This window comes from Carcharhinus amblyrhynchos, chromosome 9, assembly GCF_965287045.1.
Source record: "Carcharhinus amblyrhynchos chromosome 9, sCarAmb.v2.hapA, whole genome shotgun sequence".
In the NCBI taxonomy this organism is placed as follows: Eukaryota; Metazoa; Chordata; class Chondrichthyes; order Carcharhiniformes; family Carcharhinidae; genus Carcharhinus; species Carcharhinus amblyrhynchos.
Genome location: NC_137332.1, coordinates 85,257,277 through 85,274,442, shown reverse-complemented (window position 1 = coordinate 85,274,442; position 17,166 = coordinate 85,257,277). Strand labels below are relative to the sequence as shown.

At 38.8% G+C, this 17,166-nt stretch overlaps 1 protein-coding gene across 3 annotated transcripts in view; it reads left to right on the top strand.

The window, feature by feature from the left end:
- ralgps2 (Ral GEF with PH domain and SH3 binding motif 2) overlaps positions 1-17,166 on the top strand; it is a 359,688-nt gene that overhangs the window by 227,352 nt on the left and 115,170 nt on the right. For all 3 annotated transcript variants that reach the window (XM_080196004.1, XM_080196003.1, XM_080196005.1), the window contains exons 9-10: positions 13,040-13,177; positions 13,267-13,357. In XM_080196004.1, the coding sequence (XP_080052130.1) occupies positions 13,040-13,177; positions 13,267-13,357 (229 nt within the window). The remainder of the gene's footprint in view (positions 1-13,039; positions 13,178-13,266; positions 13,358-17,166) is intronic.

The window sequence follows — 17,166 nt, the reverse complement described above, 5'->3', positions numbered from 1 at the left end:
GAACGAATGACAGTAGAAAAGAAAGCATTTGCAGCAACACGGGCATGGGAAACATTTTCAGACTGTGTCATGGGATTACGTTTCAAAATAGAAGCAGACTGTAAGACACGGCCACCCTTTTGAACATGGAAGAAATTGTGAGGAATCCCAGAATCCAACAATTCAGATCAAGTTTGATGAGGTATGACTCCATTACAGTGTTTATGCAAGGCAAGTATCAAACAACAGCAGACATGCTGCCATGAGAAGGAACTGAAAAAGAGGATTTACACGATTGAGGACATTGAAGCATACACATACTTAATGACCTAGCACATACCAACTATCGCAGGACGTTTGCAGAAAAGAAAACAAGCTTAGCAATGAAATGAAGAATGGCTCCAAGTCAGAAAATATTATTTGGAAGGATGGCCAGTCTATGTACACACTAATCTGATACTATGGCAATATTTTGAACAGCACGTGCACCTATCAGTCGTTTATGACTTACTAGTCTTCAACAAGAGAATAGTCATACCAAGAACACTTCCACCTGATGTTCTTCGAAGACATAACTGAGGTCATCTAGGACTAACAAAATGTCATGCAAGATCACAGCAATCAGATTGGTGGCCAGACATTATTCGCTCAATAGAATAAATTATTTCCAATTGTGTTTCATAGAATCCCTAATGCAGAGGGGGTCATTCAGCCCATGGAGTCTACACTGACAACAATCCCACCCAGGCCCTATCCCCATAACTGCACATATTTACGCTGCTAATCCCTCTAAGCTACACTTTCTGGGATGTTAAGAGGCAATTTAGAATGGCTAATCAACCTAACCCACACAGCTTTGGACTGCGGGAGGAAACCGGAGAACCCAGAGGGAACCCACACAGACACGGGAAGAATGTGCAAACTCCACACAGACAGTGACCCAAGCTGGGAATCGAACCCGGGTCCTTGGAGCCGTGAGGCAGCAGTGCTAACCACCGTGCCACCGTGTCTTACTAACGTTCTAAACAGACGAGAGCAAAATGAATCACTATCACCTATTTTTACATCAAGGCTGTGGGAGCACTTGGAAATAGACTCTTGAATTAAATGGAAAACCTTTGATTGTGTTTAATGGTGGATTGAAGTAAACAGAATCTTGATAGTGCAGAAGGAAGCTAATCAATCCATTAAGTCTGCACTGATGCAAGAGCATTCTGTCTAATCCTAATCTCCTTTTTTATCTCCATAACCTTGCATGTTCATTCTTTTCAGATAGTAATCCAATTCCCTTTTGAATACATCAATCAAACCTTCTTTCCACCACCCCATCAGGAAGTTTGTTCCAGACACCGAACACCCTCTGGATGAAAAAATTGTTCCTCACATCACTTCTACCTATTTTGCCCATGATTTTGAATATGTGACCGCCAGTTCTTCATGTACTCTTGATAGGGAACATTTTCTCTCTACCGACTCTGCCCATACCAGAGTTTTGATACCACTATCACTTCTTCTCTCAGCCTTCTTTTTTCCCTGGAGAACAAACCTAACTGTTCTAATCTATTCCCTTAGCTACATTTGCTTATCCCTGGAATCCAGTGTATTTTCTTTGCACACTATCTCTCACGCCTTCACATCTTTCCTTAGTTCTTTGGCATATAGAACTAAGTGCTCCAGATGAAGCCTATCTAGTATATTATACACGTCTTATTTACTCTTGTATTCAGTGCCCCTAGTAATGAAACCAGAATAATATATGCTGTCTCAACAAACTCTGCCATCTTAAATGATTTATGTACATATACAACTGCACCCCCTTTAGAATTCTGCCTTCGTTTTATACTATATCTCCATATTCTTCCTGCCAAAATGAACCACCTCACATTTTTCTGCATTAAACTTCATTTGTCATTTGTCTTCTGAATCCACCAACATGCCTATGTCATTTTGAAGTTCAAGACTATCCTCAGCAGGGTTGACGATGCTTCTAATCTTCATATCATCTATTAATTTTGAAATCATGCTACACACCACAGCCTTGGTCGTGAATCTACATGAGGAAGACCAAAGGTCCTAACACTGACTTCAGGGAAACTCCACACCAATTTTCCTCCAATCTGACAATTACAGCCATTTACCATTACTCTTTATTTTCTGTCACTCAGCCAATTTCTTATCCAAGTTCTTTCTTTTCCTTTTATTCCATGAGTTAGAACTTTGATTGTTATGTGACACAACATCCAATGCCTTTTGAAATTTCATTCACATCAGATCCACAGCATTAGCCTTATAAACCTTCTCTATTATCTCAGCAAAAAACTCAGCCAGTTAGTTTGACATGATTTTCCCTTAATTAATCCTTGCTGGCTTTCCTTAATTATCCTGCATCTGTCTAAGTGAACACTGATTTTGTCCCAAACAATAGTTGCTATAAGTTTCCCTACCACTGAAGTCAATCTGACTGGTCTGTAGTTATCAGCATTATCCTTGCCCCCTTTTTAAACAAGGGTGTAACATTCACAATTTTCCAGTCCTCCAGCACCACCCCTGTGTTTAAGGAAGGCTGGAAAATTATCAGCAGTGCCTCTGCAGTTTCTATTCAACTCCCTCAATATCCTTGGAAACATCTCATCTGGTCTCTGGTACACTATCAATTTTAAGTAAAGGCTGCTTTTCTAACACCTCCTTTTTCTCAATTGTAAATTCCTTGAGTGTACCAGTTACCTCCTTTCTCACCTCGGCCTCGGTATCAACTTCTTCCTTTGTAAAGACTGATGCAAAGTAATCGTTTAATACACCATTATTTCTTTTACTTCCACATACAAGTCTCCTTTTTTCCTCTTGAATCAGCCCTATTCTTTCTTTTAGCACCCTTTTATTATTTAGATGCTTGTAGAAGAACTGGGGATTCCCTTTTATGTTAGCTGCCAATCTCTTTTAATGCCCCCTCCCTGCTTTTTGTATTAGTTTTTCACTTCTCCGCAGGTTCTTTTATATTCCCCGTTGTATTTTCTACCTGTCATTAGTGCATTTCTTCTTTTTCATCTTCACCTCCACCTCCCTTGTCATCTAGGGTGATTTAGACTTATTTATCTTACCTGTCCCTGTCAAGGAAGTATACCTTGACATTGCCTGCGATACGTTTTTTTTAAGGTAGCCTTTTGTTCAACCATCGAAGCTGCCTTTTCCCCCAATTATTTATCCCTACTCTGGATTGCTGCTTGTCCTTTTTCATGGCAAACTTGAACCTTATGATGCAATGGTCACTGTCCATTAAATGCTCTCCCACTGCTATTTGATCCACCTGACCCAATTAATTCCCCAGAACCAGGTTCAATAGTGCCTACCCTCTCACTGGATCAGAAACATACTGCTACAGAACATAATCTTGAACGCATTCCAGGAACTCAAGTCCTTTTTGTCCCTTTACATTATTCCTATCCCAGATTATGTTTGGATGATTGAAGTCCCCCATTATAGCATCTCTCTCTGTGATTTCTTTGCAAAATTGTCTACATCCTTTCCACCAGCTGGGGGTCTATATTATACTGATCAATGTTATTGCACCATTTTCAATCTGTACCTCTAGCTAGAGAGATTTCATCCTTGACCCCTCTGGAACATCCTCTCTCGTTAGTAGTGAAAGAATATCTTATATCAATAAACCCCAGACCCCACACCCATTTTTTTTTTCCTTATGTCACTCTGCTAAACATCTTGTATGCAGGAACATTAAACATCCATTCCTGCTTTTCTTTAAGCCAGCTCTCCATTATAGCAATATTACCGTCGTACCATTTGTCAATCTGTGCCTGTTATTCAACAAACCTATTAACCACAATTTCTGCATTCATCATGTGTTTTTTTTACTTTTCCCCATTATTCTGATCCCATCTAATGACTTACTATTTTCTGTTGTGGTTCTGTCAAACTCTCCAAGTATTCGATTTACCTTGATAATATTTGTTGATATATCCTCTTTATCAGTTAATACTTCTTTACTTCTTACTTCCAGTTTTTTTTTTCCTCTCTCCAAATTTAGCTTCACATCCCCCTGCCAATCTAGAAATATAGAACCCTCCCCAAAATATCCTCACACAGATTGCATAGTATCGCAGCAGACGCAGTGAAGAGATTGTATGGAACATATGACATCTAGCCATCATCATGTCTGACGGTCGGCCGCAACATAATTTCGCAAATGAATATGACTTATTTTATGCAATCAGTTCACCTTGCTATCATCATATGAATGGAAACACTGGTCTGAACCTTCAAAAATTTATTGAAGAGAAACAAAACCCTTAATTTAGCCTTTCTGAGGTATTGGATATCATCACTCCAAAATGGTTCCACACCATCAGAGTTACTAATGGGTAGGAAATGAAGAGCACATTTTCCAAATCTAACACAAAAACTCAATTCCAATTATCACCAACTGTCCACAAGAGGGTAAAAAAGCATGAAGAAAGAGCAGAGAAACATCCAGGCTCAGAATTGGAGTCACAGAAGTTAACAATGCTGAAGCCAAGAGAGATAGTCTGGGTCCACGTCCAACAGAGGGAAGGTGAGATTACTGGAAAAAAGTCCATAACCAAGGTCATTTTGGATTGAGACAGATTAGAGCATCATAAGGAGAAACTGCAGAGCCTTACCATCCTTGCAGAGAAAACCAATAAAAACTTGGACTTAATACTCAGATCCTCATGAAGAAGAAGGACTCCACAGCCATCCAGGAGAAGAACATTCAAACTGACAGAATCTCCTACACCTCAAAATGAGATCAGGGAGAATGGCAAAAGCACCTTAGATATTCATCCTTTGAAGTCTTGAGACATTAGAAGGACAAGAAGGAGAACAGAAATGTGATAGGATAAAGACTTGGGGCGGGGGATTGGAATGCAGTGTAAAGGGTTAACATTAAAAACAAACAGGATGCCAATATAATAATGATGTCAGATCACATGACTGAGAAGTAAGAGTAATCTGAAAGAGGAGAAACTCTGACCTTGTGTCGAGGTCCAAATGTGTAAATATCTGCTGTAAATTTAGAGCAATGGTTTTGTAAAACTGTAGACATGAACAGCAACTTTGGGAGAATAGATAATCCATAAAAACCCTACATCTAGACCCCAGCCACACAACAAAACATTTTCAAGTTCCCTTAAAAACTTCCAACCAAAAATGACCCTTGCAAAGTAGTTTTATCAACTTGCAGTCATGTTGCTTTTTTTCTAATTTATTACCTGTTACGCAGCAGTTTCAACTTTATATCCTTGTAAAGTGAAGCTTTGTTTCTGGTTATTAAAGTGAGACATTTTGGAAAGTTTTATTTATTTGGTGTTGGCAGTGATATGGAACTAAACTGAGCTCACTTTATATTCTGGCAGACAGGGAAGCCATATTGGAAAATCATTAAGTGGGAAGAGGTAGAATTTCTCAACCATATTTCTTGTGATATTTATAACATTTCAGAAACCAACGTAACTGGCACTTTTCCCAGTGCCTGGAATGACTTTCCTTGAAGAGCCCATAGCATATGTACTCATTGTTGAAAGTAATGGTTAGCTTAGCCTTTAATAATGCAGTACAAGAAGGAATTGGAGGGTTCATATTTTCTATGGCAGTATGTGCAATATTAAAGAGATCAAAATATTAGGATCGTAGACATTCATATGGCTTGTTTCTGTGACTGTATTGACTTCATCAGTTTCACTATAATGTAATTCATTTTTTTCACTTTTGTACAGGACCGTGCACTCTTTTTCTGGCTTTCCTAAGACGACAACAGGACATTGGTCACTGCAATGTCACTGCCAAGCTAATCATTAGTATATATGTAAAGATTTAATGAGATAGCAACTACTGTTCACTTTCTCCTCTTCAAGCTTTATTGTTTTGTAAGAATCGTAGATAATGCTAGCAAGCTATTTTCTGCTTTGGTAACTTGTTGGAATTGCATGGTTAAGCATGTTGTGCAGAGACATAACTGGGCTTGCTGGCAATGTCCAATCATAGTCTTTTAGGCATCCTTGGGAAGGTACAGAATATGTCCAGTCCCATGGAAAGAGATTTGAAAAAATTGACAATGAGGGAAAGAAGAACATGTTTTTAACTAACTGACTAAAACAAGACAAACATTCAGTAAAATATTTTTTCTGTGAAGCTAGGTAATTTCTTTCATCAACAGTGCAAAAGTTGGTGAGTTGAAAAATTTGAGAAGCTGCATGAAGCAACTTGACTGTGTTTATGACAACTAAAGCTTAAAACTTTACCTGCAGTAAAAAGCATGTTTTAATGTTTGCTATTTGTTGCTGAGATTAAAAACTGCATTATTTATTTGTTAGTTCCATAACTTACGGTCCTAGTATAAAAACTAACATGAAAGTAATAATGGTCCCTCCCATTCGTTCTTCTTTGAATTTGCAGTTCAAATTCTAATTACTATAGTGAATAATTCACTATAGTGAAGAAAAAAACATGCTGCAGCTTTTTCTAAATTTGATATGAATGCTTTACAAACTTCAAAATTGGGAGAAATGGCAGTAATGAAATTTGCTGGTCCTAATGTGATCAGGGAATATGAAAGATGCAGTGGTGTTTCTTCATTTTCAAATGAATATGAGTAATATGGATTGCAGTAGTCTCATCTATTTTCTATTTCTACCCATTTCTATATTCTTGCCTGAATTTGGTATATTCTTATAAATTATCTATTATTTTAGATTAATTTGTTTTAGCTTTACACTGGGTCCAATTAGAGAGATCAGTGAAATTTGCAAATTGCAAATTGTTGTGTTATTTGGAATATGCTGTTTCTAAATCTAAATGTAGCATCAAACTTTAACTGCTTTCACAGATAAAGGGGCATTAAGTATTTCATAACATTTCTTGCGTCCAAATCATAAGAAGCTAATTATCCTTTAAATTGACTGAGCCAAATGTCACTAACTGCAACAATTTACCATTAGATTCAGACATAATCTACAGTGATCGACAATTCTCATTTTTAGTTTGGTAGAGTGTGTTTTAATTCATTCAGTGGCATAGACTTTTCAGACCCTAAAAGCTTGCAACTGACTGAACACTGGTTTTGTGTATATTGCTCTATCAAATCTGATAGATGGAAAATCATTCATGTCCCTAATAATCTTAGATCTGGTCACTTAATGCAAGCAAACCAATTTATAGATCTTTCATTTGTTGGCTGCCAGTTAGAGTAAAATGATTACATGATCAGAATGTACTCTAAAAGGCTTAAGAAGAAAATATATTATATGATGTGTTGTTTTCCTTCAACTACTTAATTGGAAGAATTAGGATTAGCAAACTTTCTTTAATAAGAAAATAAAGGTATATTTTTATTGAAGAGAAAAAGTTCTTTATTTTTGATAGAAAATAAAGTTCTGAATTTAGAATTCCTATGAATAATAGAAATGAAATATTCAAGAAATGCCTGTCAATTTTGATAAGTGATGATTTGGGAAATGAAGAGATGCAGTGTCATCTATTCTGGCAAGTTCTACTTTCACTTCTGTCCTTGTTATTGCTGCTGTTCTTGTATGTATAATACTGTTTTCAAAATGAAAAAAAGTGACCTTTGATACACATGGATTTTTGTTACCTTACAAAAACATACAATATGGTAACCTGTTGGTATATATCACTAACTCCTTTTTGCACAAAGCAAAATTTAAAACTTAAATTTTGTTTTTTTTTGTTCATGTATCGTCTTCTGAATTTTGATCTAATGCTTGAATAAAGAATTTCATCAGAATATCACTAGACATCATGACTTCATCAGGCTTTAGGCCCTTTCAAAAAATGAATACGTGGAGATACTTTTGCTGCATATTAACCTGTAAGACAAATTACTAAATATTTCTGTAGAAAAAGTAGAAACTATACTGCAGGAAACACCAATTTTAAAATGCTTTTCCTACACTTGTTCTATAAGTTTTTTTCATTCATTTACAGGATGTGGGTATCACTAGCTAGACCAGCATTTGTTGCCCATCCTTAATTTTTTGAGAGGTGGTAGTGAGCTGCCTTCTTGAACTACTGCAATCCCTGTGGTGTAGGAACAGTCATACATTTATCTTTTTGTGCCCAGAGGCCACACCCCAAGTTTTGAAACATCAAGCAGGATGAACAACATGGACCCAGAACAAAAGAGGTCCTTGGGGCTACCTTCAAGTCCCTTTGTTGATTGTCAGTACCTGACTGACAGTAAGCAAGTTTATCAAGTAGGTATTACATCTGATATTTTGAAGAGGAATGGAGCTTGCTTGTAGAAAAGCTGTATGTGAATCAGATAAACTTGATTCCTTCTTTTCCGTCCAATTTGCCCACATTCAAGATAGTGGGCATTCATGATTTTCCTGGCCTGCTGTGCTGCTTGAGTACCACAGCGGGCCAGGGTATGTCAGCGGGGACAGAGGTAGGCTGTAGCTGGATGCCGATCGCAACTATCCCGGGCCATTTTTTATGGCATAATCAGCCTTGCGCCAGAAAACAGCGCAAGGCTGATTACCATATTGAAATTCCAATTTCAGTATCACTAATATTTCTGCCTGTACCAGGAGAGGTTCCCACTGGCGGGGATTAAAACTGGTCCCCATTAACGGGGACCAGGCATGTTGACCTTGCTGGTGGGGACAGAGGCCATTGAGGTCTCCCCAGGACGGTGGGGGCAGATGGGGATATGCCTAGGCCCTGGCAGTGCCAGCTGACAGTACCCACTAGACAGGAGGGACACTCAGCCAAGTGGAGTGTACATCTTATGGTTACGTGTGAAGTTGTGGATGTATCCATTATATGTCCTAGATATCATTAGGAAGTGTCACCAGCTGCACAAGCTTGGCTTCAAGTTTTGGAACTTGAGCAGTGATTGAAGACACTGTTGTGCATCAGCATGGCAGAGGACCGCATGGGTAGTTTAGGGAGGTGGTCACATGGCACAGTAGAACAAAGAGAAGTACAGTTTCGGCCCTCCAAGCCTGTGCCTATCATGATGTCCTAACTAAAGAAAAATCCTTCTGCCCTTACTCGGTCTTTATCCCTCTATTCCCTCCCTGAATTTGTTGAACCTATGTCTTCTTGTAATTGACACTTCCATCCTTGGAAAAAGCCTCTGAGTATCCATTCTGTCTATGCCTCTCATAATTTTGTAGGCTGTATCTGGTCTCCCCTCAGCCTCCATCTTTCCAGTGAAAACATTCCTAGTTTATTCAATCGTTCCTCATAGCCAACACCCTCACCCTCCCGCTGAGCATTCTTTGCACTCTCTCCAAAGCTTCCACTTCCTTCTGGTAGTATGGTAAGCAGAGCTGCAGACAATACTCCAAATGCGGCCTAACCAAGGTTTTATATAGCGGCAACGTGTGTTCCCAACTTTTCTACTCAATGCCCTGGCTGATGAAGGCAAACATGCCATACACCTTCTTAATCACCTTGACCACCTGTGTTATCACCTTTAGGGAACTGTGGATTGATGCATAGATCCGTGTTCTGCTATTTATCTGTATAATTCATACAAAATTTGACCCTCCAAAATGCATCATCTCGCATTTGTCTGGATTAAACTCCATCTGCCATTTCTGTGCCCAAGTCTCCAATCCATTTACACCTTGTCATATCCTCTGACGATCCCCAGCACTCCACCAATCTACATGTCATCTACAAACTTACTTATCAGATCTCCCACATTTTCATCCAGATCATTTATATATACTACAAACAACAGAGGTCTCAGCACTGATCCCTGTGGAACACCACTAGCTACAATCTCCACTCTGAAAAACACCGTTCCACTACTACTCTCTGTCTCCAATGATCAAGCCAGTTCTCCATCTATCAAGCTAGCCCACCCCGAATCACATGTGATTTTAGTTTTTGTAAAAGTATGCCATGTGGGACTTTGTCAAACGCCTTACTAAAGTCCATATACTACATCCACAGCCCTTCCCTCATCAATCATCTTTGTCACCTCTTGAAAAACTCTATCAAGTTGATGAGACATGACCTTCCCTGTACAAAACTGTGCTGCCTGTCACTTACAAGTCCATTTTCTTCCAAATGTACATATATCCCTCGATATCTTCTCCCACAGCTTTCCCACCACTGACGTCAGGCTGCCTTCCTCACCACTAACGTCAGGCTAGACATATGTAGCCAGAGAGGGAATGAGTAATCTTCAGGTAGTCTAAGAGAGCCAGATAAGGTATTTCAGACAGCCCAAGTCTATCTTGTTTGCAAATCAGTTTCCCGTTTTGGAAGCAATGGTTCTTCTGGAAGCGCAGCCAGAACCAAACCTGTGGCACAGGCGGCTTTGCTGCATGAGAGAGGAAGAAGAATGTCCTTCATTGGAAGAGGACTTGTGTACAGGAAAAAGAATGCCTAACTACAACTGTAAAAAGTCTCTCAATACCAGGTTAAAGTCCAACAGGTTTATTTGATAGTAAATGCCACAAGCTTTCGGAACACTGTTCGTTCGTCAGGTGAGTTTAAAATTCTGATCAGAAACAGGGCATATAAAGGCACACACAGTTTACAGAATACTAATTAGAATGCAAGTCTTTACAGCTAATCTGCTATTCAAGTCTTAAAGGGGCAGAATGTGTGAGTGGGGATAGCATTAAGCATAGGTTAAAGAGATGTGTATTGTCTCCAGACAAGACAGTAAGTGAAATGTTGTAAGTTCAGGCAAGTCGTGGGGGTTACAGATAGTGTGACATGAATGCAAGATCCGGGTTGAAGCCGCCCTCGTGTGCGGAGCTTGGTTATCAGTCTCTGCTCAGTGACTCTGCGCTGTCGTGTGTCGTGAAGGCCGCCTTGGAGAATGTTTACCCGAAGATCAGAGGCCAAATGCCTGTGACCGCTGAAGTGTTCCCCAGTAGGGAGAGAACAGTCTTGCCTGGTGATTGTTGAGCGGTGTTCATTCATCCATTGTCATAACGTCTGCATGGTCTCCCCAATGTACCATGCTTCGGGACATCCTTTCCTACCACAGCAACCTCTGCAAGATATGCCAGATCATCGATATGGATGACATCATCTCACATGAGAACACCATCCACCAGGTATATGGCACATACTCTTGCAACTCAGCCAACTTGTCTATCTAATACGCTGCAAGAAAGGATGTCCCGAAGCATGGTACACTGGGGAGACCACGCAGACACTACGACAATGGATGAATGATCACCGCTCGACAATCACCAGGTAAGACTGTTCCCTCCCTATTGGGGAACACTTCAGCGGTCACAGGCATTCGGCCTCAGATCTTCGGGCAAATGTTCTCCAAGGCAGCCTTCATGACACACAGTGCAGAGTCACTGAGCAGAGACTGAGAGCCAAGTTTTGCACACATGAGGTTGGCCTCAACCGGGATCTTGGGTTCATGTCACGCTATCTGTAACCCCCACGACTTGCCTGAACTTGCAACATCTCACTTACTGTCCTGTCTGGAGACAATACACATCTCTTTAACCTATGCTTAATGCTATCTCCACTCACATTGTCTGCACCTTTGAGACTTGATTAGCAGATTAGCTGTAAAGGCTTGCATTCTAATCAGTATTTTGTAAACTGTGTGTGCCTTTATTTGCCCTGTTTCTGATCAGAACTTTCCACCCACCTGACAAAGGAACAGCGTTCCAAAAGGTTGTGGCGTTTACTATCAAATAAACCTATTGGACTTTAACCTGGTGTTGTGAGACTTCTTACTGTGTTTACCCCAGTCCAACGCCGGTGTCTTCACATCAATACTATAGAGCCTTGGCGTGACCACCTGAAGCATTGTGTGCAGTTTGTTCTCCGTTTCTAAGAAAGAATGTACTTGCCATACAGGGAATGCAGCAAAAGTTCACCAGACTGATTCCTGGGATGACACGTTTGTTGAATGAGGAGAGATTGCATCAACTGTGCCTTTAATCATTGGAATTTAGAAGAATTAGAAGGAATCTCTGAGTAAAATTCTGAGGGCTGAACAGACTGGATGCAGGGATGTTGTTTCTTCTAGCTGGGGGCAGGGCTGGGGACTAGAAAAAAGGAGTCACAGTCTTAGGATACAGGGTACACCATTTAGAATTGAGATGAGGAGAAACATGAGGAGAGTGGTGAACCTATGGAATTGTCTACCACAGAAGACTGTTAAGGCCAAGTCACTGAATATATTTAAGAATGAAGTAAATACATTTCTAGACTAAAAGGTGTCAAAAGGGGAGAGAATGGGAGTATGGCTTTGAGATAGAGGATCAGTCATTATCATGACACAGCAGACTCAAATGGCTGAATAGCCAACACCTGCTCCTATTTTCTGTTTCCAATAAAGTAATCTGAGATTGGCTTTGTTGGCCTTTTTGGGGAACCCGCCTTGACTTCATCTGTCTGCAGTGGAATTGAGAATATTGTGAATTGACTTCCCAATTTTTCTAGTAACCTGTAGAATTTTTTCTGAATTTTCATCATGAGTATGGGTGTAGTAATGACTTGGTTATGGTGTAAGACTGATAACCCAGTCATGTATTCAGTTGCACCAAGGCTAGTTGTGAAAATAAAATCAGTAAATTAAATAAATTCAATAAAATTGCTATAAAATCTGTCAGATTGTCTTAACAGCCAAACTGATTCAATAGTGTTCTTTCAAAGAAATAACTTGGCACATCCAGCTGATCAAGTTGCTGTCGACCTCTGTATTGTACTGTATTGTGGAGGCAATTGTTTCCAGAGAGCTACCCATCATCATCTACCATCATGGATAATAAATTTCCACAAGTATCCCCCATTCTTAAAAAAATGATTTGTTAGGTTATTAAAGAAGATTTGACCATGCAATCAGCTACAGGTTGCAAATGTTTGGATATTTCAAAATACTTATTAAGAAGTCTTCCAATGCATAAAATGAGCAGTTTCTCACAAGTCAGTTTTGAAGTGTAAAGTTTTACTTAATGTATGAATCAATTCCATAATTTTTCCAACATTTCATTCTTTTAAGGCTATTACAATTTTTAGACTCTTTTGCCTCCCTTTCATCATGCTTTTCTTTTCTGTTTTACAGGCATTTATTTGTCTGACTTGACATACATTGACTCAGCGTACCCATCCACACACAGCATCATTGAGAGTGAACAAAGATCAAATCTCATGAACAATATTTTGAGAATCATTTCAGATCTTCAGCAGTCCTGCGATTATGGTAAGCAAACGCATTCCACAATTTTAATCTCTTAACTAGATACGAAACTAAATGAATATTTCCTCTTTGATCCGTTTTATTTTCTTTAGATATTCCGCTGCTTCCTCATGTTCAGAAATATTTGAACTCGGCAAGATATATTGAAGAACTTCAGAAATTCGTTGAAGATGATAATTACAAGTAGGTTCCCTGATATCTAAGCTTTTTCCATAAGTTTTTAGATGTGATGGTATTTCTTGTGTTCAATATAATTAAAATCTTTTAAAACAACTTAAAACAAACCTTTAAAAAAATTTTTAGCACATCTTTGCAATACTAAGACGATGTTGGAGGTGCAGTGTTCCAGACATTAAAATGAGGCCCCAGATGTTCTCAAATAATAGTGAAAGATTCTTTGGCATTATTTGAAACAGAGCTTCAGATTTTTCCTGTTGTTGGGCTAAACATTTAATCCCCAACCGACAAACAGAGCAGATGATTTTATGATTTATCTTATTGTTGTCTGTGGAGCTTGCTGTGTGCAAATTGTCTGTTTTGTTTCCCACATTACAAAACTGTGACTACACTTACTTTATTGACTCTAAAACACTTGGGGATATCCTGAGCTTACAAAATGTGATACATAAATGCTAGTCTTTCTTTCTTTATCCTCACAGGAGTAGGTTTCTGTTGTCATTTGTCATTGAGACACAGCACTTCAGAAGATTTTCATCTGTCAAATCACATTATTTGTATTGTTTAGCTAAGCTTCACAATTTTCAGATCACTAAACTCTGCTGCAATTGTGCATAATGAAGTTTAGGATCGTGGAGTGTTGACTTCAGTCAGTTAATCATGCACATATTTCCCACAGACCTCTGGAACAGTCACCTGACTGAAGAGATTTTCTTAAGAACTTAACTGAAGAAAAGCTCTGTTCCATTTCAGGATCTAACTTTGTATTTGTGAGGATTTGCACAATTTACTGCAGTGATTATATGTTTTGTTGGACAAAATAAATGGGACCTCTGCTGAGGCACAAGGCAAGTTCTTAGAGACTTAAGAGGATGAATGTACAAATGTTTGATGGATACTATTACTGTTTCACCATGCAGCTAAAATGGAATATCCTAAGAATTGTGACCCAAAGAGAGTGTTTCTTAGACTGAGATTAGTCTGTGTTCAAATATTTATGTGTCCACCTTTTTTGAAATTCTGATCATCTTTTCTCCCTCCAGTCTGGGGATGAGCAATAAATGCTGGCCTAGCCAGTGATGCCCACATCCCATGCATGAATTTAAAAAGTCTGAAAATAAGTTTGGGAAAATTCAGGTTTGTTTGTTTAATTTTGACACAAACTATGAACATTTAAGATAAAATCTGTTCATATCTACATTTGTAAAGTCAAAGTATTTGTCAATTAAGTAATAATTACCTGAATTCTGGACTTGATGATAAATTATTCCAGATTCATTTTAACTTTCAGTAGCTGTGCCAAATTTAATTAATCTAAGACTTTACTGAGACAAGAGCAAAACAGCAATCAGTACTAGTACAATAATAATCAGATATTATTTAATGGTAGCTGCACCCTGTATCATTTTTTCCCAAAATTAAATCTATATTTTATTTGGCTGATCAAATAATGGTGCAGAATTGCCCATAACTGATAAATGTGTTATAACCTACTACACAGAGCTTCAAAGTTTTATGAAACAAAAGGCACTTCCTACAGGAAACAGAGTTACTCAGTGAAGCGAATAGTGAATTGAGTCATGTAGTTTATCTACTTTGCTGTTTAGAAGCTTGTGGTAAATGTTGGAACCAATTTTTATGCTTAAAATTATTTTCTTGCGCAGTAGCTAATTATAGCACAAGAAAGAATGAAAGAACTGATATTTATTTAGCACCTTTTACAACTTCAACGTGTTCCAAACACTTGGTGCCAATGCAATACTTTTGAAATGTAGCCGCTATTGTAATGTAATGAAGCAACCAATCTACTCTCACTTGCTCCCAGAAACAACAATATGATGACTAAATAATCTGGGCAATTCTAATTAGGGAATGATTGGCTAGGACGCTGGAATCATTTGACAGAATGCCACGTTAAAGGCTGATAAATAAAATTAAGGTCCATGGAATAGGAGGGTCCATATCAGCTTAGCTATAAAGTTGACTGAAGGACAGAAAACAAAGTGGTGATAAATGGTTGTCTTTTTATAAGACTAGGCAGTTAAACAGTAGAGTATTTGCATTCTTTCATGGAATGTGGGCATCCCTGGCGAAGCCAACATTTTTTGTCCGTACCTAATTGTCCTTGAGTAGTGGTGGTGAGCCACCTTCTTGAACTGTTTCTTGGAGCCATTTTTCCCCAGGTTCAGTGTTAGGACCACTGCTCTTTTAATTTGTAAATTACTTGAATGATGGAATAAAGATTGAAATTTAAAAATTTACTGATGGATTGAAACCTGTTGACATGGCAATAAGTGAGGATAATGCCACTTGACAGCATGGACACTCATGATGGAACTTAATGCAGAGAAGGTGATGTATTTGGTAGAAGTGATAGGAAGAAGCAATATAGACTTAATGGCATAATCTAAATATTGTGCAGGGACAGATCGACCTGCAGGGTTTATGTGCACAGATCTTTGAAGTTGGAAGGACATATTGGATAGTAGTTAGCAAAGCATATGGGACCTTGGGCTTAGTAAATAGAGGCATTGGGTAAAGTAGCAGAGAACATATGTTGAACCTTCATAATGCTCTGGTGAGGTCAAAACTAGAGTATCACATCCATTTCTGGTCATCTTTTCCAGGAAAAATGTTGAAGGCTGTTAAGACAATGTGGAGAGGATTTGTGGAATTTAGCTACAAGTTTTCCAGAACAAAGGAGATTGAGGGAAAATTTGGTGGAAGTGTAAAAGATTATGACAACTTTGGATAAAATACACGAAGGAAAGTTGTTCCCCTTAACTTAATGGTGCAAGGACTAGGAGACAAGTATTTAAGGTTTTGAGCTAAATATACAAGGGGATGTGAATTTACGCAGCAATTGAGAACTCAAACTCACTGCCCATGAAGGTGCTGGTAACGGAGACAATGAACAATTTCAAAAGGAAATTGAAAAAACACTTGAAGGAAATAAACATGCAGGTTACATGAATAGAGTAAGGGACTGGAACTGGCAGAATTGTTGTACAGAAAGCTGGCATGGTTTCAATGAACCAAATGTCCTTTCTCTATGTTGTTATGATGCTATAATAATTCCTACTGTCTTTGAAATAATGCCTTAGGATCTTTTACATCCACCAGAGAGCGCAGTGTTTAAGTTGAAAGTCAGTCCTCCGCATTCCCCTCCATATCATCTTCGGGCATTAAAATTGGTACTGGCTAACGAACCTGGACAGGTGTTGGATCTCTCATTGGAAGAACACCTTGGGGATAATGATCATAACTCTATCTCCTTTACGCTAGCGTTGGAAAGAGATAGGATCAGGCAAGTTAGGAAAGTGTTTATCTGGAGTAAGGGGAAATATGAAGCCATCAGGAAGGAGATTAGACGAGTAAGTTGCAAGGAGGTGTTGTCGGGAAAAAGTACCGAAGTAAGGTGGCAGATTTTCAAGGAATGATTGTCTAGAGTTCTGCACGACAACGTTCCGATGAGACAGGGAGGTTTTGGTAGGTTACGGGAACCGTGATGCACGAAAGTTGTAATGAACCTAGTCAAAAAGAAAAGTAAAGCATACAAAAGGTTCAGAGAGCTAGGAGATGTTAGGGATCTAGAGGAGTATATGGCTTATAGGAAGGAACTTAAGAAGGAAATTATGAGAGCCAGAAAAGGTCATGAGAAGGCTGTGGCCGGTAAGATTAAGGAGAACCCTAAGGCGTTCTACAAGTATGTGAAGAGTAAAAGGATGAGATGTGAAGGAATAGGAACTGTAAAATGTGAAGGTGGGAAAGTTTATACAGAATTGGTAGAAATAGCAGAGGTGCTTAATGAATAC